The sequence below is a fragment of the Protomyctophum parallelum genome, assembly GCF_964188405.1.
Source record: "Protomyctophum parallelum genome assembly, chromosome: 17".
In the NCBI taxonomy this organism is placed as follows: domain Eukaryota; kingdom Metazoa; phylum Chordata; class Actinopteri; order Myctophiformes; family Myctophidae; genus Protomyctophum; species Protomyctophum parallelum.
Genome location: NC_139719.1, coordinates 41,676,288 through 41,700,501, shown reverse-complemented (window position 1 = coordinate 41,700,501; position 24,214 = coordinate 41,676,288). Strand labels below are relative to the sequence as shown.

General features: G+C 44.6%; 1 protein-coding gene across 4 annotated transcripts in view; it reads right to left on the bottom strand.

The window, feature by feature from the left end:
• LOC310875008 (protoheme IX farnesyltransferase, mitochondrial-like) overlaps window positions 1-24,214 on the bottom strand; it is a 120,609-nt gene that overhangs the window by 3,462 nt on the left and 92,933 nt on the right. For all 4 annotated transcript variants that reach the window (XM_083788015.1, XM_083788017.1, XM_083788016.1 and 1 more), the window contains one exon: window positions 8,650-8,882. In XM_083788015.1, coding sequence (XP_083644141.1) covers window positions 8,650-8,882 — 233 coding nt within the window. The remainder of the gene's footprint in view (window positions 1-8,649; window positions 8,883-24,214) is intronic.

The window sequence follows — 24,214 nt, the reverse complement described above, 5'->3', positions numbered from 1 at the left end:
TGCTGTTAAAAGAAAGAAGTAGACTTTATCAGAGTGTGACTTCACCTCAAAGACGTTCCGTTCGGTAAAGCGTGTAATGCTGAGCGGGTCCAACTCAGAGCCAAACATGGACATTATTATGAACGTTCTCACACAATGCAGCTGCACTGTGGAGCTTTGTGCAGACTGGGAGAGCCACAGGAGTCAAGGACCCGTATGAGTGTTCACGGTTTTAACCCATTTAGACCCGATATATATATAAAAACTGTTTTCTGTAAAAAACGTATACAGTAATGTTGCTATGTGAGCAGGGACTCAAACCTTTTCATGCCAAGGACCCCCCAAAAGTATGTGTTTTTGGCTTACACCATCTCAAATAATGTTGTTCCAGGGACCCCCCCCCCACAGAACCAAAGGATTTGAGTTAAGAATTTTCGCTAGAAAAATACTTTATTATACAGTATATACTGTATATATACTGTATTATATATATTCAAAGTTTTGCGCTAATATGAACGCTTTCTCAAACATAGCAGATCTACACGACTGTAGCGTACGGCACTTCATGACGTGCTCTGATCTTGTACATCTGCTATTCTCGAATAGCAAAAAAAAAAAAAGTATAAAAAAACGTTTTTCTTTCTTAGCTAAAAATCTTTAAAAAAAATGTTTTCCCGGCTATAGCGGGTTAATGTCCCTCTCCTGCCACATGTTGTCATAAACTAGCACCTTTGAGCTGATGCTCAGAGAGTGAAAGGCGAGCTGCAGTCAATCAGACGCCGTGACAAGTGGAATCACGATGTTTATGGGACCAAATGTCCAACGTTTGGGTCCCGTCTCTCTCGCTCTCTGCTGGCCATCCAACACGTTTCCTGTGAACTTTAATTGGGCAATAAAACAATGTTTTTTGTTTTGTTTTACTCAGCGTGTGAAATCACATTTCTTGAAGAGCAGGTGTTAAATGGGGGATGAAGATGGTGGAGGGAGATTTCAAGTTGTGCTGTTGGCCTGTTTCACTCCCCCCCCCCCCCCCCCCCCCACTGTAGAGCGTGTGCATGTGCACATCTTGTTACCGGGATGGGGGGGACCGGGGGGTTTTCCAAATCACCCAAATCACTGAATGCTCCTTTAACCCTCTAAGACCCAGCGTTGCTTTTTAGCAACAATTTTATTTTATTTAATTACTAAATTATTATAATTTTTTTCTGTTCTTTTTTCACCTAAACGTCATCAGTGATGTTCATTGCAATGCCATGTCAATGCCATTGGTCATGATATTTGCATATAAATACCCCCCACAGAGGCTGAAATTCACAAAAATAAAAAATGTCTGGACTGTGCGATTTTGACCTTTACCCTAATAAAAGTAGGAAAAAATAACTGTAATATGTTTTTTTGTGATCATTAGAATGTCTAGAACATGTTTTATTCATTATTGTGAAATATATCCCCAAAATGTAAATTATTAATGTATTATATTATTATATAATTATTATAAATTTTTCATCAAACTTTTTTTTTTTTTTTTTTACATATTTTTTAGTCTTAGTCCTATCAGTACAAAGTAGTAGTAAGGTTGAAATCTATTTTTTGCAAGTAGAAATTAATGCAAATATCTCTACTGTCGGGTTAGAAACGACCTAACTCCCAAATGTTCATTTTCCAGGAAAAAAACATTGTTCGGGAAATGAAGAAAACAGTATAATTATGTAGAAAACAAAGCAATACTACTTCATCAAAGTTATATAGTGTTCTGACTTTATATATCGTCAATGAGACAGGGAGAGGTGGTGGAGTTAGTTGCTTTAAGCAGCAGACAGTTTGAGGGTCCAGTGGAGTTAAGAGGTTTTGTCTGAAGCACTTTTAACTACTTTTCATTGGTACAATATTTTCGAAAAACACAGGTGCTATTATTTTTTAATCGTGAAAATGTGCCTCAAATCTTTGAATATATATTATTACAGAGTGAACATTTTAACTCAAATCTTTGAATATATATTATTACAGAGTGAACATTTTAACTCAAATCTTTGAATATATATTATTACAGAGTGAACATTTTAACTCAAATCTTTGCTTCTGGGGAGGTCCCTGGAACAACATGTTTTCACATGGGGGGGCGGAGGAGGCACATTACATATAATTTGAAATATTGAGCACCACTGATACAGAAACATGAGGTTTTTCAGAAAACTGTCAGGGATTTTGAAGACATTCTTTTAATTCCGACGTCAGGCCTAAATGGGTTAAATGCGGAATACATAATGGATCTTGATACGAAAAGGATTGAAAACCCACTGCCTTATTATAAAATAAGGCCCAAACGCCGTCCCAACGCCCTCCTAGCTGCGGTTCCAGTCGAGTCAGCACCCTTTAACCAGGTTCAGGCAGAACCTCTGTGTCTGTCTGACCCTCCAGTAATGCCATAACAGAGCCTTAGTTTATTTACATACATCTGTGTCGCTCGCCCCCACACAGTTTATTGTTGGTATGGAGAGAGAGAGAGACGCGACTTTGTTCTGTAAAGCATTTTTCTGTTTTGTAACTTTGTTTGGAGAAGCCGCTATACACAAATAACTACACCGTCATCATTACGAGTGGAGGAGCAAGGCGACAGGGGGGTCCTAAGTACACCATCATCAGTATGAGTGGAGGAGCAAAAGGCGACAGGGGGGGGTCCTCGCTCGTTTGGTAGACATGCTAAGTGTTCCGTTATGGCAACTGCGAAATGTGTCTGACTGGCGAGCGCGTTCACGTTCACACACACACACACACACGCACACACACACACACACACACACACACACACGTGCACACACACACGCACAAACACTTTATGTGCATGATGCCAGTTTATTTTCTTTTATTTGTGTGTGTGGGGGGGGGGGGGGGGGGGGGGGGGGAGTGGCTCGACAAAACATTTTAAATAATGAATCTATGGCCTTTTCATCATGCGTGGACTGAAATGAGAGGGAGAGAGAGAGAGCCGCTCCATTGAAGTGGTCTTCAACAGAGTGGGGCAGCATGCTGCATGCTGAGGAGTCCATAGCAACCACCCATCTATTCATAGCCCCGTGTAAAGAATCTGGTCCTACAGCGTGGAGCTCCCGTCCTAATAACATGCCCTCCGCCTGAACTTGGGGTTATCAAAAGACTGTACCAGAGTCCGTCTGGACCACCCCCCCCCCCCAACCCAACCCCCGACCCCACTGCAGAACATGTTCTCTTCTCAACGGCCTCCCAGGGTGTCCCCTCCCTCTCCCTCCCTCTCTCTCTCCTCCCTCCCTCCCTCTCTCTCTCCTCCCTCCCTCTCTTCCATCCCTCCCTCTCCTCTTCCTCCTCCTCCTCTCTTAGCCTGGTTAATAAACCAGACTAATATCGCACAGACCGCGGGATATTAGTCTGGGGAGGCTCAGCTTGGATTTCATTTCCATTTTCTCTTTGACGCAATTGGTCAGAGCTACTGTCAGTCAAAGGTCTCAAGCATTGAAAGTCACTGTACGAAATGTGCCCGCCCATATTGCATACCGTGTCCCGATTGGCCGCCCCCATTTCTCTGGTGTAGGAAATGGGCGTATACAATTGAGCCTCTCCAGACCGTAATCCGCCGACAGGCAATTTTCTTTTGCCAGCGGCTGATTCGGTCTGGTTTATTAACCAGGCTACCCCTCTCTCTCTCCCCTCTCTTCCCTCCCTCCCTCTCTCCCCTCCCTCCCTCCCTCTCCTCTCCCTCCCTCCCTCTCTCCCCTCCCTCCCTCTCTCTCCTCTCCCTCCCTCCCCCTCTCCTCTCTCCACTCTCTCCCTCCCTCCCCCTCTCCTCTCTCCACTCTCTCCCTCCCTCCCCCTCTCCTCTCCCCCCTCTCTCCCTCCCTCCCCCTCTCTCCCTTCCTCCTCCTTTCTCCCTCTCTCCTCCCTCTCCAGGATTGTTGGATGAACGCACTAAGTTTTAAATAATGTGCGGCCGCGGTTGATGCCAAACCCCCCCCCATCCAGCCAGATCCAACCCCCCCCCCCCCCCCCCCCCCACCACCACCGCTGGTGCAAAGCCACACCGTATGTGTTGTGTTCTCCCATGGGTGTGTTTTTAACACAGTCCGTTTACTAAACACCAAGCCAGGCGGTCTGAGGGACAGAGACGTGCTGTACGCGACGCTCCGCTGCCTCGCTGCGGTCTCCTGTTTGGGCCACGACGGCCTCGCTCCGCTGAGAGAGAACCCACAGCCAATATTTGGTATCACTGGCGCACGCACACACACACACACACACACACACACACACACACACACACACACACACACACACAGAGACACACACACACACACACACACACACACACAGAGACACACACACACACACACACACACACACACACACACAGAGACACACACACACACACACACACACACACACACACAGAGACACACACACACACACACACACACACACACACACACACACACACACACACACACACACACACACACACACACACACACACACACACACACACAGACACACACACACACACACACACACACACACACACACACACACACACACACACAGAGACACAGAGACACACACACACACACACACACACACACACACACACACACACAGACACACACACACACACACACACACACACACACACACACACAGAGACACACACACACAGAGACACACACACACAGAGACACACACAGAGACACACACACACACACACACACACACACACACACACTCACAACGCGTCGAGATTGTAAATCTGCTATTTTCAGCATGCAACCAAAGTGTAAAATATGTCATTACAACGACATCAAGGCCTGTCAAAACACATTTTAGTCGACTAAATCAACTGTAGATTTAGTCGACTAAAATCGTATGACATTTAGTCGACTAAAACTAGACTAAACACTAGAACATTCCAGGTGACTAAAACTAAGTGAAAACTATTCAAGAGACTAATGACTAAAACTAAAATAGAAATTTGCTGCCAAAAACACACACACACACACACACACACACACACACACACACACACACACACACACACACACACACACACACACACACACACACACACACACACACACACACACACACACACACACACACACACACACACACACACACACACAAACACACACACTCTGTGTGCAGTACAGGTGGGGAACTTTGAAGACGGAGAGGGCCACTATATAGTTCCAACAGATCACTCCAGAGGACCACATTGCATATTACTCGTCGTAACGAAAATGGCCGATCTACAAGCTCAAAGCGCGTCACTGTGCGTTCCGTGTGCGTTCTTATCAGTGTTGTTTTTGGCAGCAAAATTTCTATTTTAGTTTTAGTCATAGTCTCTTGAATAGTTTTCATTTAGTTTTAGTCACATTTTAGTCGCCTGGGAGGATGTTTTAGTGTTGGTCTAGTTTTAGTCGAACAAAATGCATTTTGGCGAGCCTCGATGCCGTCATAATGACTGGTTTTCTTTCACTTGCTGAAAATATCCAATCTGCTATTTCCAGCATGCAACCAAGTGTAAAATGACTTATACTGGATCTCTCGTCCACTATAGTCCCTTCCTAACATTTAGTCTAGTTTTTATTTGTTGACGAAATCGTCACCGTAGCTTAGTTTCCATGTAGTTTTCGTCAGTGGAAAAAGGTAGTCGAGGAACATCTTCCGTCTTAGTTTTAACACACAGTTAGAGTCAGACGAGGCACCCAGTCTTGGAGGTATGAGAATACATTTATTTTCTAAATTTTCAACACTTCCTTATCGACTTACTGTTATCATATGGCCTCAGCTCAGTCAGCTGCCTGACTCTGTGACATTTATCTGCATAAGCATATTGATAACCATGACATTATGATTGTCTACTGCATCAGAAGGATTGACTGTATGTACAATATGATATGAAGACACCACTACTGCATCACAGAGGGACTGACTATGTACTGTATGATATGACGACATCACTATACTGCATCAGATGGACTGACTGTATGTACACTATGATATGATATGCATGCGTACGCACGCATCACGTGCGATCACGCCAAAGGTTCACAGAGTTTATTACACAACAGGAACATATATTAGGCCTGTCAATTTTTTTTGATTCAAGTTAGAATTGCGATTCTAATGCCGTCCGATTCAGAATCGATTCTCATTTTCCAATTCTTTTTTCCACAAATGTACCTGTACCTGACAGGTACATTTGTGCAAAAAAAAACATGCACAGGTACTACCTGTGCATGCAATGCATTATGGCCTGGGTTTCTGCATAGTGCATTTACTACCAGCTAAGCTAAGCCTGCCAATTGTATTTATTTTACACCTGTTTTAATACTAATGTATTGTTCTGGTATTGAGTGAGAAGAGATTTTGTAACTTTTGTACTGGTTCAAATTTGTGCAAGATAAATAAATGAGACATGTTCTTACTCTTGGATTTAACCTTTGTGTGTTTAAATCATTCAGTTGATAAAACCTTTACAATTATACAAGCTTTTTACTAAATGTACTCTGCTTTCATGCCAGAAGACTGGAGTAGATCATGCTAAAATTCTATTTAATTGTTTTTAATAAAAATAAAAAACTGCTTTAGAATCTTTTTTGAATCGAGAATCGGAAAAATCGAAAAGATCGTTTTTGAATCGAATCGTCACCCCAAGAATCGGAATCGAATCGAATCGTGGGACACCTAAAGATTCGCAGCCCTAACATATATAGTGCTGTATCATAATGACGTGACAATAAGATATGAGACCTAGAAACATGACATGATGATGACTAATGCAGCAGGGCTGACGTTGCTGTTGCTGAGATGTCTCTCGTAGCCCATATCCATAAAGTAGGCTACAGTACAGGCAGTACACAATACAGATCAAGTACACTGTATCTCAAGTTCCAGCACACAGACTAAGATGTACTGTACATGGACAGATTATAACAGTACTGTCTACTGTACTGTAACAAAACGCATTTGACATAACACTCAGTGTAAGTGCTGTTATTAAAATGTTTACTTTAAAAATAGCTAAAATATAAAAGTTCATGGTCATAAGCTCATAAAGCATGATTCATAGCAATTTCATGATGTACAATAAATATGTGATTCATAATTGATTTCTTATGAGGTTAAAAATGTAAAACATGTGATAACTTTCTGAGGCAGAACCAAGTTCTCTGTCTGTCAAGTAGCAACACTGGACAATGATGGACTGATTGATGCATGATTGCATGGCATTGCACACAGGTGCTACAAACCGTGTCTCACTCATTCAGACTCTGGTCTACAAGGAAGCAGTACACTTGCAGCAGTGTAGTATGTTTGCGCTGCTAAAGTTATAAAGAACAGAAATTAAGGAGAAATGGTCAGAGACATTCTAAGGACTCACGCAAGCATCAAGAACCTCTTTTCACAACAAGCGGCCAATTATTATTATTATTATTATGTTTAGATTAGTATTTTGTTGCGTTGTTGTTTGATGGACACGTTCACCTGCGCTATGCGCATTTCCTTGTATGTGTTTGTTTGGTCAATATTATGTACTGCGATGCACTTTGTTGACTGATTTATGTGTTTATTATTTTGTGCGAACATACAGTTCTCACGGCATGGAACAGCTGGGATGAGAAGAATGCCCAATAAATGCCCGTTCATAAAGAACCGCCTGTGTCGTCAATGTTGGGGGGAGAGCTACACTCATAATCTTTAACCCATTTTGGGCGTGAACCCATTTTGGTGTCAGCATCATGTCATGCTTTAGCTATTTAAAAATAGCAGACCTACAAGCTCGTAGCGCGCCACTCGGTGGCGCGCTACGAGCTTGTAGGTCTGCTATTTTTGAAAAATCGAAGAACGACTGACATTTATAGAATCTGATCTCAGGTCAGAATGGGTTAATCAGACCAGTGTGTGTCCAGTGGAAACCTCGTATGAATCTGATCTCAGGTCAGAATGGGCTAATGATCAGCCCCAATGGGCACGGTTTACCCCTATACTGTAGATCTCCATATATGGAGCTGGAATGTTCTGATATATAAATATATGGACCACATTTTTCTCTCTACCATGTGTTCTTGCTTACTGTAAGTTTCTCTGGACTGAGAGCATCTGCTAAATGTGTAAATTCTTCACCCTCAGAGCTGGCACACAAGACTGTGGAGTTGGACGTCCTCGCCCTGTATTCCCTGAGGTCATCGTCAAGCCCAAGTTGGAGCTGCGTTGGGACACTAGTGAGGTTCTTGCTAACCCCGTTGTTCAAACAAGACCAAATTGGAGTGGACAAGTTAAGCTTTCTTTTGAGGTATATGCTGTGTGATTCTCACTATACGAGAACATTTACTGTGGGCCTCAGAAAAGGTCCTTCATGCAATGTATCACCCCTAGAACACCCCAATGTATCACCCTAGCACAGTGTATCACCCCTAGCATTTGTATGTCTCTAAATGTTTTGATGAATTGAACAATGTGGACCCTGTTGTAAACAAGTGTAATGCTTAATTGGGTCGTCCACTCACAGTTAACAGTCTTTGTATTGAGTTTGTGCTTAAAATGTACTGTAAATTCTACAAACTGTTAATAAAACAACAGCGTACAGTACTGTACCTGCCTGTACACTGTACCTGTTACATGCCTACTATACACTGAACACTGTACCTGGGTCCAGGGAGCCCGTGGCGGCCGTCCAGCCCATGACGGGCGGTATGGCGCCCACCAGCGCGCCCACCCAGGTGTTGGCGATGCTCAGCCTCTTCAGTGGCGTGTAGCAGCAGGTGTACAGGGCGATGTTAACGAGGCCCAGGAGGCCCGTCAGGGGGTTGACCGCCAGCGTCAGCATGGCCACGCCCGGCACGCCGCACGCCAGGGCGAACGACACCGCGTGCAGAGGACTGGGGGAGAGAGAGAGGGAGACGGAAAGAGAGAGAGGGAGAGGGAGAGAGAGAGAGAGAGAGCCATTACATAACCTCGGCTACATGTCTAGCTTAGGTTCGAGCAAAGAGGGGAACAAGTTACAGTACAGTGTTGTTTTTGGCAGCAAATTTCTATTTTAGTTTTAGTCGTTTAGTCTCTTGAATAGTTTCCACTTAGTTTTAGTCACATTTTAGTCACCTGGAATGTTCTAGTGTGTTTAGTCTAGTTTTAGTCGACTAAATGTCATAGGATTTTAGTCGACTAAATCTACAGTCGATTTAGTCGACTAAAATGTGTTTTGACAGGCCTTGATGTCGTTGTAATGACATAGTTTACACTTTGGTTGCGCGACGCGTTGTGAGATTGTATATCTGCTATTTTCAGCATGCAACCCAGCATAAAACTGGATCTCTTGTCCACTAGTCCCTTACTAACATTTTAGTCTAGTTTTTATTTGTTGACGAAATTGTCAGTATATTTAGTCTTAGTTTTAGTCATCATAGATTCGTTTTTATTTAGTTTTAGTCAGTGAAAAAAGGTAGTCGACGAACATTTTTCGTCTTAGTTTTAGTCGACGAAAACAACACCGTTACAGTAAGACAGTCATCTTCCACAAAAAAATATAAAACCACACAGAAAGAGAACAGCAGCTCATCACGATCTCCGACCCACTGTGCACAGAACTCCCTCCATTGGCCCACTTTAAACAGAACACGCATCGAGACGGTCCACCATCTCATAATGAGAGCGTTCTACTCTGAGCCAGGCTTTTAGAAGTCCAGTCATTATGGGATGGACAGAACAGAATGAAAGAGAACTAATGAGAGAGAGAGAGGGAGAGAGAGAGAGAGAGAGAGAGAGAGAGAGAGAGAGAGAGAGAGAGAGAGACTGTACATGTGCATGGAGCTATAATAACGTCCATCATGCATAGACAGAAGCTCTCTCCGTTGCTCTCCCCAGGTTGGCAGAGCGCCCAGGGTTATATTAGACAATAACTGACACTGCGTGGAAGAAAAACATTAATGGGTTGCAAAAACCGTGGTATTTAAAAAAAAATATATATATAAGATAAATCTAGGATAACAGCAACATGTCCTGGGGACTCGTTTCCATTGTGGTCCTATGTATCAAATCATAAAATTCAAATGTATATGTATAAAGTCACCATAAAAACATGTTTTTTTCATGTAATAAAACTGTTTATATTTTGGACATAGTTGGTTTCTGCCCTGACAGCAGAGACATAGTCCTACTCTAAGACTGTTTCTAACAGACGACTCATTCAGACAGCATAGAGACATAGTCCTACTCTAAGACTGTTTCTAACAGACGACTCATTCAGACAGCAGAGAGACATAGTCCTACTCTAAGACAGTTTCTAACAGACGACTCATTCAGACAGCATAGAGACATAGTCCTACTCTAAGACTGTTTCTAACAGACGACTCATTCAGACAGCATAGAGACATAGTCCTACTCTAAGACTGTTTCTAACAGACGACTCATTCAGACAGCATAGAGACATAGTCCTTCTCTGACTGTTTCTAACAGACGACTCATTCAGACAGCATAGAGACATAGTCCTACTCTAAGACTGTTTCTAACAGACGACTCATTCAGACAGCATAGAGACATAGTCCTACTCTAAGGCTGTTTCTAACAGACGACTCATTCAGACAGCATAGAGACATAGTCCTACTCTAAGACTGTTTCTAACAGACGACTCATTCAGACAGCATAGAGACATAGTCCTACTCTAAGACTGTTTCTAACAGACGACTCATTCAGACAGCATAGAGACATAGTCCTTCTCTGACTGTTTCTAACAGACGACTCATTCAGACAGCATAGATACATAGTCCTACTCTAAGACTGTTTCTAACAGACGACTCATTCAGACAGCATAGAGACATAGTCCTACTCTAAGGCTGTTTCTAACAGACGACTCATTCAGACAGCATAGAGACATAGTCCTACTCTAAGACTGTTTCTAACAGACGACTCATTCAGACAGCATAGAGACATAGTCCTACTCTAAGGCTGTTTCTAACAGACGACTCATTCAGACAGCATAGAGACATAGACCTACTCTAAGACTGTTTCTAACAGACGACTCATTCAGACAGCATAGAGACATAGTCCTACTCTAAGACTGTTTCTAACAGACGACTCATTCAGACAGCATAGAGACATAGTCCTACTCTAAGACTGTTTCTAACAGACGACTCATTCAGACAGCATAGAGACATAGTCCTACTCTAAGGCTGTTTCTAACAGACGACTCATTCAGACAGCATAGAGACATAGACCTACTCTAAGACTGTTTCTAACAGACGACTCATTCAGACAGCATAGAGACATAGTCCTACTCTAAGACTGTTTCTAACAGACGACTCATTCCAAGTTGCACTGAGGTCGACTCCCTGCCTCCCTCCGACTAACTACACTTTTTATGAACTTTTTGACGCTTGCTGTGGCGACGTAAAATGCCATGTTTTCTCACACCAATAAAGCCAGGCGCCTTTGAATTGAACCCAATTGAATCTCGTTGAGAGATTAAGACGTTGTTGTGAGATTTACAACGCGGCCGGGGAGATATCGCGCCACACACACACACACACACACACACACACACACACACAGTCACACACACACACACACACACACACACACACACACACACACACACACACAGAGTATGCCCCCTCCCCCTCCCAAGGTCGTCAGAGACTCTAAACGGGAGAAGGCAGGAAGCTCATCTGATAAGAGTTTGCTGTGCGTGTGCATGTGTGCATGTGTGTGTGCATGTGTGTGTGTGTGTGTGTGTGTGCGTGCGTGTGCGTGCGAGACACGGAGCATGTGCACAACGCCCCCAAGATCAAAACTAACCACAGCAGCAGCTTCTAACCGGATGAAGACTTCCAACTCCTCCCTCTCTCTCTCTCTCCCTCTCTCTCTCTCTGTCTCTCCCTCTCCCTCTCTCTCTCCCTCTCTCTCTCTCTGCTTTTATTGAAAGCAGTGATCTGGAAGGTCTGGTTCAAATTCACCAGTAAAATGCTCCATAAATTAAAGGGAGAGAGAGATTAAAATCTTGACCAAACACAGGCCCCCGCTCCTCTTCTGAAGATGAAGCAAAGAGGAAACGCAAACAGGGGCTTTTATTTTGGGGGGATGAAGGGACGGACGCATTAATGTGATTAGCGCTGTTATGTCTCCTTTCATGTGGGGTCCAGGTCCATGATGAGAGGATAAGGTTGGGGTTGGACATGAGGTGGCACGTCTCCTTAAATAGCAGACCTACAAGCTCGTATCGCGCCACTCGGTGGCGCGATATGAGCTTGTAGATCTGCTATTTTTAAATAGCTAAAGCATAACATGATGCTGACACCAAAATGGGTGCCCGGTCAGAATGGGTTAAGCTTTATGTTATACTTCAGCTATTGAAAAATAGCAGATCTACAAGCTCACTCTATCTACAAGGCACTCGGTCGGTGCAGCGCTATACGAGCTTTTTAGATCTGCAATTTATTTCAGAAAAATCGTGAAAAAAATGTGGCGCAAATCTTTGAATATATGTTGTTATTTCGGAGCGAACGATTTGAACTCAAATATTAGCTTCTGGGAGGTCGGTCCCTTCCCTGGAACAACATGTTTTTAGATGGGGGGTCCGCAGCCAGATACAGATCATTCTGGGGGTCCATGAAAAAGGTTGAGCACCACTGATGTAGAAGAAAATAGGGTTTTTCAGAAAACCTTTTTTTTTTTAGAATGGGCCTCAGGTCAAAATGAATTAAGGGAGTGCGTCACACAGCCCGAGGTACAGTATAGGATTATGGGTGATTTATATAACTCGTGCCACGCTTACACACGGTAACGATCGGAAACAGAACGCGATAAAAGTGTCGTAGCGTTCACACTCTTAACCCATTCTGAACGGGAACCCATTTTGGTGTTGGCGTCATGTTATGCTTTATCTATTTAAAAATAGCAGATCTACAAGCTCATAGCGCGCCACCGAGTGGCGCGATACGAGCTTGTAGGTCTGCTATTTTTTGAAAAATCGAAGAGCGACTGACATTTTTAGAATCTGATCTCAGGTCAGAATGGGTTAATCAGAACAGCGTGTGTCCAGTGGAAACCTCGTATGAATCTGATCTCAGGTCAGAATGGGTTAATGTTGGTGTTTATACACGGAGGCGCCAAAGTGATTGAAAACGCTGTAGTGTGCATGATGCCAGGTGGCCAGCAGGGGGCGGCATGACGCGCTGCTGCCAGATAGACCAGTCAGCCATGTGCGTATAGAACTTCGTAGGCATGTTAACAATTCACGATTCACATTTTCACGATTTTTTGAAAAAATACCAGACCTACAAGTTCTGGTATTTTCATAGCGCGGCACAGATCTGGCTATTTTTCAATAGCCTATGGTGATTCCAATCACCATAGTACTTTCTTAGCTTACGCATGATTTATGATAAATGCTTTTTTGTGATGCATTCCCATGCTTTTGTTCTTGCTTATTGTAAGTCGCTCTGGATTAAGAGCGTCTGCTAAATGCCTAAATTGTAAATTGTAAATTGTATAGTAGGTTCATAATATGGTTTTCACGTTTTAAAAACACCAAAATAATATTTTGGTGTTTTTAAAACGTGAAAACGTTAAAAAAGGAACATATTATGTTCCTTTTTTTAAAATCTTTTAACAATACTGTTTTCACTTATCCTCTGGTCAATACAGTACCAAATAATAAAGAAAATAAATATTCAATTATCTTAAAAAAAAAAAAAAAATCCTGCATTTTCTGGGTTTCTTTTTGCATCTGCACTATTTCATTGTTTATTAAATCGATTTAAATTGTCACCCAGTTGGAATCGATTTTAATCGATTTACGAAAAATCGCTTACATGCCTATTCCTTTGCCAACTGGTTTGGTCTGTGAGATTAACCCCAGATGGACGGACAGACCACACACACACACACACACACACACACACACACACACACACACACACACACACACACACACACACACACACACACACACACACACACACACACACACACACACACACACACACACACACACACACACACACACACACACACACACACACACACACACACACACACACACAGTATGCAGAGGAGTCAGCCCAAAAAAGAAGAAAAAAAGACAAAAGATGGAATGAAATATTGAAATGAATCTTCCGAACAAGAAATTGGTTGAAACAGGCTCTCCAGCCGTGCTGAAAATGAGCATTAGAGCACTCCTAGCCGCGCTTCGCGTTCCAGTTTCAGTCAGAGCAGCAGCAAAATTGGCTTAGGAATGGAACAAAAACAATTCAAAGAATGAATGATATTTTCCTCCTGTGTTAATAGCCGAATAGGATGGGGGCATGGTCTACGCTCCTGTATTTTAACATCAGTTATTATGGTGGTACTTGGGGAGAGCCAGATATTTCCTGTGGTGGTACTTTGTATAGGTTGAAAACCCCCTGCCCAGCCGGGGCGCCTGATGGAGGGGAAAGGAACTGGTTGGAATAACGTGTTCCTTCCACGCGCTACGTCCAACCATGGAAACTCCCCCCTGTCAGGTGTAAAGGAGCAACTTGGACACTCAGGCATGAAGGAAGCATGAGTTCAAGTCCGTTGCTCTCCCCAGGTTGGCGGAGGGTGTGTAGAGCCCAGGATCACATTAGATGATTGACACAGGGGTGAAAAATGGGTTACAAAATCGTAGGATAAAAAAATACTGATGCACGGACAGACAGACAGGCTCACTGATGCACGGACAGACAGACAGACAGACAGACAGGCTCACTGATGCACGGACAGACAGACAGACAGACAGGCTCACTGATGCACGGACAGACAGACAGGCTCACTGATGCACGGACAGACAGACAGGCTCACTGATGCACGGACAGACAGACAGACAGGCTCACTGATGCACGGACAGACAGACAGACAGACAGACAGACAGACAGACAGACAGACAGACAGACAGACAGACAGGCTCACTGATGCACGGAGAGACAGACAGACAGACAGGCTCACTGATGCACGGACAGACAGACAGACAGACAGACAGACAGGCTCACTGATGCACGGACAGACAGACAGACAGACAGGCTCACTGATGCACGGACAGACAGACAGACAGACAGACAGACAGACAGGCTCACTGATGCACGGACAGACAGACAGACAGACAGGCTCACTGATGCACGGACAGACAGACAGACAGACAGACAGACTCACTGATGCACGGACAGACAGACAGACAGGCTCACTGATGCACGGACAGACAGACAGACAGGCTCACTGATGCACGGACAGACAGACAGACAGACAGACAGGCTCACTGATGCACGGACAGACAGACAGACAGACAGACAGGCTCACTGATGCACGGACAGACAGACAGACAGACAGACAGGCTCACTGATGCACGGACAGACAGACAGACAGACAGGCTCACTGATGCACGGACAGACAGACAGACAGACAGGCTCACTGATGCACGGACAGACAGACAGACAGACAGGCTCACTGATGCACGGACAGACAGACAGACAGACAGACAGACTCACTGATGCACGGACAGACAGACAGGCTCACTGATGCACGGACAGTCGACTAAATCTACAGTTGATTTAGTCGACTAAAATGTATTTTGGCGGGCCTTGATGACGTCGGAATGACTGATTTTACACGCTGTGAGCTTGTAGATCTGCTATTTTCAGCATGCAACCAAGTGTGAAATGACTTATATTGGATCTCTTGTCCACTATAGTCCCTACCTAACATTTTAGTCTAGTCTTTTTATTTGTTGATGGAATTGTCAACATATTCAGTCGTAGTTTCATGGCTTGGTTTTCATTTAGTTTTCGTCGGTCGACAAACTTTGTTTCTCGTCAAGTCCTTCCTGAGACTACATCCAGTTTTCGTCGACTAAAACGAAGACGAAAAATGTTCGTCGACTACCTTTTTCCACTGACGAAAACTAAATGGAAACTAAATGAAAACTAGGCTATGTTGACTAAAACTAAGACTAAATATACTGACAATTTCGTCGACAAATAAAAACTAGACTAAAATGTTAGGAAGGGACTGGTGGACAAGAGATCCAGTATAAGTTGCGACGCGTTGTGAGCTTGTAGATCGGCTATTTTCAGCAAGTGTAAAATCAGTTATTATGACGTCTACAAGGCCCGCCAAAATACATTTTAGTCGACTAAATCACCTGTAGATTTAGTCGACTAAAATCTTATGACATTTAGTCGACTAAAACTAGACTAACACATTCCACGTGACTAAAATGTGACTAAAACTAAATGAAAACTATTCAAAAGACTGTGACTAAAACTAAAATAAAAATTTGCTGCCCAAAAACAACCCTGGGGTCAGCAGGAGTCTCCTGGAGGCTGAAGGCTGAGACAGAGCCTCCTCCTCCTCCTCCTCCTATAGGAGATAGAGAGAGATGTGTAGAATGTGGGCTCCTGATGGCTTGTTTGACAAGGTAGTCCAGCCTCCCAGATGGTCTGTGTCTGGACACAGGTTTCTCTGCTGTGTGTTTGTGTGTGCGCGTGTGTGTGTGTGTGTTCGTGTGTGCGTGCGCATGCGTGCGTACATGTTTTTATTACTTTACTTGTGAGGGGCAAATGTTCCCACAAGTGTAGAAGAATTATTTCAGAAATAAGAACACATTGTCATATATATTACGTTATGCACCGAGAATAGCCGATCTACAAGCATTTCAAAATTGGGTATTTGACTTTTCTGTTACGACAGAGAAAATGGCTAACAATCATAAAAAATGGCCTCCATAAAACTGTACTCTATACTGTAAGAGTATAGAAAATACAAACCAACGTGCATGTGTGAGAGCGTGCGTGCGTGCTAGTGAGAGGCACACACACACACACACACACACACAGACAGACACACAGAGTGTGTGTTTGGCTGTCATGTCAAAAGGCAGCTCTCAGCGTGACAGGGCGTGGAGCCAAGGGGGGAGAAGAGGCTAGTGTTGTTTAGAGAACCAGGAGGACTTCCTCAATCACCAACTCAACAGCATACGAGTGTCCCTCTTCTTAAAACAGCACGTTTCCCACACCCTGTAGCCATGCAGGAATCCTAAAAAGGAAGATGGCCGAGAGCCCATAGCGCTCTCTCTCTCTCTCTCTCTCTCTCTCTCAGAGCACCATGGAGCCTGTCATCTGCTCATTCAGGGCCCGTAGAGAGATGGCCTTTCGTTGCTGCTCCACAACACATTGTTTCAGTGTGGTTTTAAAACGTTCGTATACACATGCTATAGCTACACACAGACCGGCTCAGTTGGCCTCGTGGTTAATGAGACATTTTTGGGGGGCGGGAACCCCTTTTGGCGTTAGAATTATGTTATGCTTTAGCTATTTAAAAATAGCAGAGCCTACAAGCTCATAGCGCGCCACCGAGTGGCGCGCTATGAGCTTGTAGGCTCTGCTATTTTTGAAAAATCGAAGAACGACTGACATAGAAACATAGCTTTTTCAGAAAACTGTCAAAATGATTTTTTTTCAGGTCAAAATGGGTTAAGAGCGGCCTGCCCCGAGATTGGGAGGGTACAGGGGTTCGATTCCCCTAGCCCGGGTCGTACTGAAGACTATAAAAAAATTGGGACCCCATGGATGCACTCAGCAATGCTTCAAGGGGCCGGATTGGCTGCCCAGAGGGTGACCTTGTACTGGGGGATAAATGTATACTTGTGCATTAGGCTGCCTCACGCTACAGAAACAGGAGACTTAAGGCTCCTCTGCCCAATGCGATTAGTTAGTAGATATCTGCAAATGAATGCTTATACCACTAGGCTTTCTTCACAAAATGTGTTCATTGAGTTGACTACCATCACCTCTAAAAACAAAAGCCAAAGATTTCAACATGTAATGCTGCTTTAGGTGATTCCGAATCCATTGCAAACATTCGTTTTGCACGAAAAACACTCCTTGGGCTAAATTCGGCCATAGCCACTTGCCCAAATCACACCTCATCACATTTGTGGTGATAAATGGTAAATGGTCCATTTGCTTTAAATAGATTGTGCATTACATTCACACACACATTCATACACCGATGACAGAGAAAACCATGCAAGGCACCAACCTGCACCATCGGGAGCAATTAGGGGTTAAAGTGTCTTGCTCAAGGACACTTTGACACCAACTCTGGGGGAGCCCGGGTTCGAACTGGCAACCTTGCGGTTCCCATCCGGCCACTCTTCCCCTGAACCACAGCTGCCCTGTTCACGGCTATGCTCCTCTAGTGCCGGATGTTCTCCAGCGTAGCATGTAGCACATAGCATGTAGCATGCAGGCCAGCGTCATGCTCCTCTCTGGTTCGACCAGCACATCTTTCGTGTAGAAAACGGAGCCCTCGGTCCCTTCTGTGACCTCTGTCATCAATCTGTGTTGAAATACTGCTATGCTGAAAGGTAGCTGTTTAAAGTGACGTCGCCAGAGTAGAAAGGTACAGATAAGGACAGCCGTTTCAAATTGGCGTCATTAAGGCGTGCATGGCAACAGTTTGTGTTGCGTGTGATTTCACACCCGAGCAATCTATAAGATGATGCGCTGTGTTGAAAACTACTGCACTAGATGTTGAGTGAGCGAGAGAGGGACAGAGTAAAACACAGACAGACAAGGCAATGTTTTGTTGGACCGTTTCCAAAGCCGGAGGGCCATGTGATGGCCAAAGCCGTCACATGTATGTAGCAGTGAGGCACCAGCACCAGCTTTATTCTTTTGAAGCCAATGTTAGTTGGACTCAAATGCCAGATCAGATGGATGTCCATGTCTTCAACACAGTGTCTTTACGCTGGAAGACGTTGCCTGAAGTGCCTCTGGAGACGGTCAGGAAGCGTTGGGGCTGCACGGCTGTGCTGGTAGACGAGACGGTCTACATATGGGGAGGTCTTCCCCACAACGACGTGATTCATGCATTTGATGTCGACGCCCACATGTGGTTCAACCCCAGGGTTTCTGGAGCTGTTCCCGAGATGAGGTACTACCACTCGGCCTGTGTGTTGGAGAAGGCCATGTTTATCCACGGAGGACAAAACTCGCAGACTAACAGACTCTGCTATGACGACGTCTACAAGTTGGACACCAGCACAATGGTCTGGTCCTTGATCAACACCAGAGGCACCGCACCACCTGGATCAACGGGTCAATCTGCCACCACCGTCGGGACAAAGCTGTTCATACTGGGGGGCTGGGGGGCTCGCAATGGGGCTAAGGTCCTCTACGACAACGTCAGAGTGTTTGACATGGAAACCGACACCTGGCTGGACACACCGCACACTGCAACGCTTCCAGAAGCTTTGCAGAACAGATATACACGGTATCCATCTTTTACCTACAACGGAGAGCTGTACATATTTGGAGATTGCACCATGCTCCAACAGGATGTCTTGATATATCCCCCGTTGTGGAAATTCAGTCCAGCGACCTTCTCCTGGAAGAAGGTTGAGGCCAGCGGGAAAGGACCCCCTCCACTGTCTCTTATGTCCTGTTGCATGGTGGGAGATTGTATCGTCCTCCTCGGAAACCTCGATAGCCGTGTTCCTTCAGCTGTGTACATCCTGGACTTGAGTCCCACTCTGAAGACCTTATGTATGCTAGCGGTTACTCAGCGCGGTCTGGATCACTCTGAACTCCCACACGACGTCGGGTGGGAACTGGGAGCCATGACAGCCAACAGTGTGCCCTAACTATGCCCAGTGTGCAACACTGATCACTAACAGATCCTAAAAAATATGGTGAGGCAGCTTTTTGCTTCTACGGCCCAACAGCCTGGAATAAACTTCCATTCGAGCTCAGACACGCACCCTCTGTAGACATTTGTTCTATCATTTTAACTACTTGTGTTTTATTGTATTATATTTTTGTGTCCTGCCATGTGAAGCACTTTGAGCTGCATTTATGTATGAAAGGTGCTATAAAAATAAAGTTTATTATTAGTATTATTATTATTATTAAAGGATCTCAAGCCTTGGTGAGGTGGGATGAGTGAATGTAAAGCAGTCCAAGGTGCTACAGGGAGGCAGACAGACAGGCAGACAGACAGGCAGGGAAGAAGACAGGCAGGCAGACAGACAGGCAGGGAAGAAGACAGGCAGGCAGACAGACAGACAGGGAAGAAGACAGGCAGGCAGACAGACAGACAGGCCACAGCGCCGCAGTGGAGACAACAGGCCTATCGGGTTACGTTACGGAGTCACCCTGCAGAGTGGAGGAGCGTGGCCGTGCACGGTTCACCGAGCGACCACGGAGAGAGGTTATCTACCATCTTACACACACACACACACACACCTCTGGTACCGGGCGACAGGCTCGTGTTACACCTGGTGTTCCACCAACCAGGTGTGCAGGCTGGCATGCCATTACACTCGCCGCCGTGTACAAACAATGGGTCCCATTTGGTGGTTGTAGACAACACTCTCCCACTTAACGGATGGGTACAGTAGATGAAAAGGTGGTGTAAGCAGGGATATAACTAAATGTTTCTGTGTTAGGATACTTAACGGATGGGTAGATGAAAAGGTGGTGTAAGCAGGGATATAACTAGATGTTTCTGTGTTAGGATACTTAACGGATGGGTAGATGAAAAGGTGGTGTAAGCAGGGATATAACTAAATGTTTCTGTGTTAGGATACTTAGAGAGAGAGATGCTCAGATGCTGAGTTACAATTTGGAAATTTGGTGTTTTTTTGTTGTTTAACAGTTTGACTGTTTTACACGCTTAACCCGCATTTTAATCAACCCCCCTTCACTGCCGAGATTGTTGTATTACCTTTAGAGCATACGCTGAATTATTTGGGCTTTTAATCCAGCGAAAAAAGCTCCGGTGGTTTGTTGTGATCCGAGCGTATCATCCACCATCTTGGTGCACTCGGAAGACGCACACAAGACTCGTCTCAATGAGGCGTTGCACCCCATGCATTTCCATTGGCCTCAATTTCCCAGAATCATTAGAAAGAAGAAAATAATGGCAGGAGACAACACTATTTGTTTCGTTTTTCTTCTTATAAATTATTTGATCGGCCCCAAAACATTGTGTTCATTGTCATGATTTCTCACGATCCGAGTTGGCTTTGTCCGCGGCGTAACCGTCTTTAAATAAATACTTAAAGAAAATCCTATGGTCAGAATGCATTGCATTTCATTTCCTGGGCCGTTCGTTGTTCTGAAAGGGGGAGGGACTGCGACGCTCTATAGTGTCTGTTCAATAGCAACAGGCGTCTCCCCAACTCTTCAATGGCGGGTTGCCAATCACCAGGAGAGTACCAATTTATCAGCTTATTTTTTTAATTTATTTCCAGTTTGTCTGATCATTTTGTTTGTCATCACTTCCAAATCAACTTATTTGTCCTGCATCCACTCCTGTGAGAGTAGAATAGGTATCCCAAAGTGAAAATGCATTTTCTCTTTAATAAAGTCCTGGAGAGGCAAGGATACTTCATACTTAACAGTCTATATAGCAACGAACGGGAACCCATTTTGGTGTTGGCATCATGTTGCGCTTTAGCTATTGAAAAATAGCAGACCTACAAGCTCATAGCGCGCCACCGAGTGGCGCGCTACGAGCTTGTAGGTCTGCTATTTTTGAAAAATCGAAGAACGACTGACATTTTTTTAGAATCTGATCTCAGGTCAGAATGGGTTCATCAGACCAGTGTGTGTCCAGTGGAAACCTCGTATGAATCTGATCTCAGGTCAGAATGGATTGACAAAGGCAGATGGCCGCCCGCCTTAGAGCCTGGGGTGTGGCTGAAGTCTCTAACAGTGAAAGTGGAGTTGAGGAAGAATGACACATTATATACTATATGTTATACATTATATACTATATGTTATGTCTCCACTAAGAATGACACATTATATACTATATGTTATGTCTCCACTAAGAATGACACATTATATACTATATGTTATGTCTCCACTAAGAATGACACATTATATACTATATGTTATACATTATATACTATATGTTATGTCTCCACTAAGAATGACACATTATATACTATATGTTATGTCTCCACTAAGAATGACACATTATATACTATATGTTATGTCTCCACTAAGAATGACACATTATATACTATATGTTATGTCTCCACTAAGAATGACACATTATATACTATATGTTATGTCTCCACTAAGAATGACACATTATATACTATATGTTATGTCTCCACTAGTCCTGGGAGTTATTGTTTTGGTCTGTTATGGTTTAGCTGCTCTTTGAAGCAGTTCCCCATCCCTGTGCTCGTCATAACTACAGTATACCGCCAAACTAAAGTGTCAGGGGCAGAACTACCGTACCGCTGACCTGAGTGGCCGCTAGATCGGCCGGATGGGACCCGGTTCGATCCCGGGTTCCCCCAGAGTTAGTGTCCAAGTAGCCTCGTTTTTTTTTATTTCCAGGGAGAAACAAAAAGAGTCTGGGATCGAGTCCACTTCAATTCAGCATACAGTAACGCAAACGTTGATCACTCTCTGCTGATTTCTGATCGTCTGCACCTTTGTTAAATTGACGCACACACACACACAAACACACTCCTCTCTCTCTCTATCGCTCTAATTAATTAGTCTCATGTTGCCTCTGAATCTTTGAATGCTATGAGCTTGTAGATCTGCTATCTTTTCTTGTAACGCAGTTACAGACAGACAGACAGACAGACAGACAGACAGACAGGCTCAGTGTAAATGGATCCGGGGGTAGTAGTAGTAGCGCTCAGCAGCACCACTGCATTATTTAAGGCGTACCACTTCATTATATTATTAACATGAGCCCAACGCACTGCCTCGTTATTACATTATTATATTATATTATACATTATTTAAGGCGTACCACTTCATTATATTATTAACATGAGCCCAACGCACTGCCTCGTTATTACATTATTATATTATATTATACATTATTTAAGGCGTACCACTTCATTATATTATTAACATGAGCCCAACGCACTGCCTCGTTATTACATTATTATATTATATTATACATTATTTAAGGCGTACCACTTCATTATATTATTAACATGAGCCCAACGCACTGCCTCGTTATTACACTGAGGCTCACGCTGCACTGGGGGGAGGAGGGGTGGGGAGGGAGGGAGGGAGGGAGGAGGAGGGGTGGGGAGGGAGGGAGGGAGGGAGGAGGAGGAGGGGTGGGGAGGGAGGGAGGGAGGGAGGAGGAGGGGTGGGGAGGGAGGGAGGGAGGGAGGAGGAGGGGTGGGGAGGGAGGGATGGATGAGGGGTGGGGACGGAGGGAGGGAGGGAGGGAGGAGGAGGAGGGGGGATGGATGGAGGAGGAGGAGGGGTGGGGAGGGAGGGATGGAGGAGGAGGGGGGATGGATGGAGGGATGGATGGATGGAGGAGGAGGGGTGGGGATGGATGGAGGGAGGGATGGATGGATGGACAGACAGACACCGCACCATGCCAAAGCCCCCGGACACAACGAGGGAGTCCTGCTGACGATGAGGACGATGTCAGTCTTAACCCATTCTGACCTGAGATCAGATTCATACGAGGTTTCCGCCGGACACACACTGGTCTGATGAACCCATTCTGACCTGAGATCAGATTCTAAAAGTGTCAGTCGTTCTTCGATTTTTTTCAAAAATAGCAGACCTACAAGCTCGTATCGCGCCACCGAGTGGCGCGATACGAGCTTGTAGATCTGCTATTTTTAAATAGCTAAAGCATAACATGATGCCGACACCAAAATGGGTTCCCGTTCAGAATGGGTCCTTTCAAAACGTGAAGCGATGTAACGCGCCTATAGTTCATGTGTCCAACGAGACCTGCGATTTCTTTGCACGGAGCAGTCGCGGTGGTGCGACAACGCGAGCGTAATTTACGTGAGCGCGTTCCCGTGAATTTGTTCATTTGTTGGTCGTTTCGTGCACACGCCCGTGAACGCGTCGCAACGGCTGCAACGCTGTGTGAGCTTGTAGATCTGCTATTTTCAGCATGCAAACAAGTCTAAAATGGTACTCAGGAAGGTGAAAAACAATACACACCCGTTACACAGCCAATAGCAACTATTACCATCAGGGCGACGGTACATGGTACCTTCCCTGCAGGCTATAGGGCCTCAAGATGGTTTGTTCCCCATAAGTATAGGACTTATGAACGAGCAGAGGCCCCGTCTCAGTTCCGTGCATAAAGTGTGATGTGATGAACTATGACTGGTGACCTTCTGTTGGCACTGTTTCTTTGTTGTCTAGGTACCGTGTGATCGGTTTGTTTGTGTATGTTTTATGTA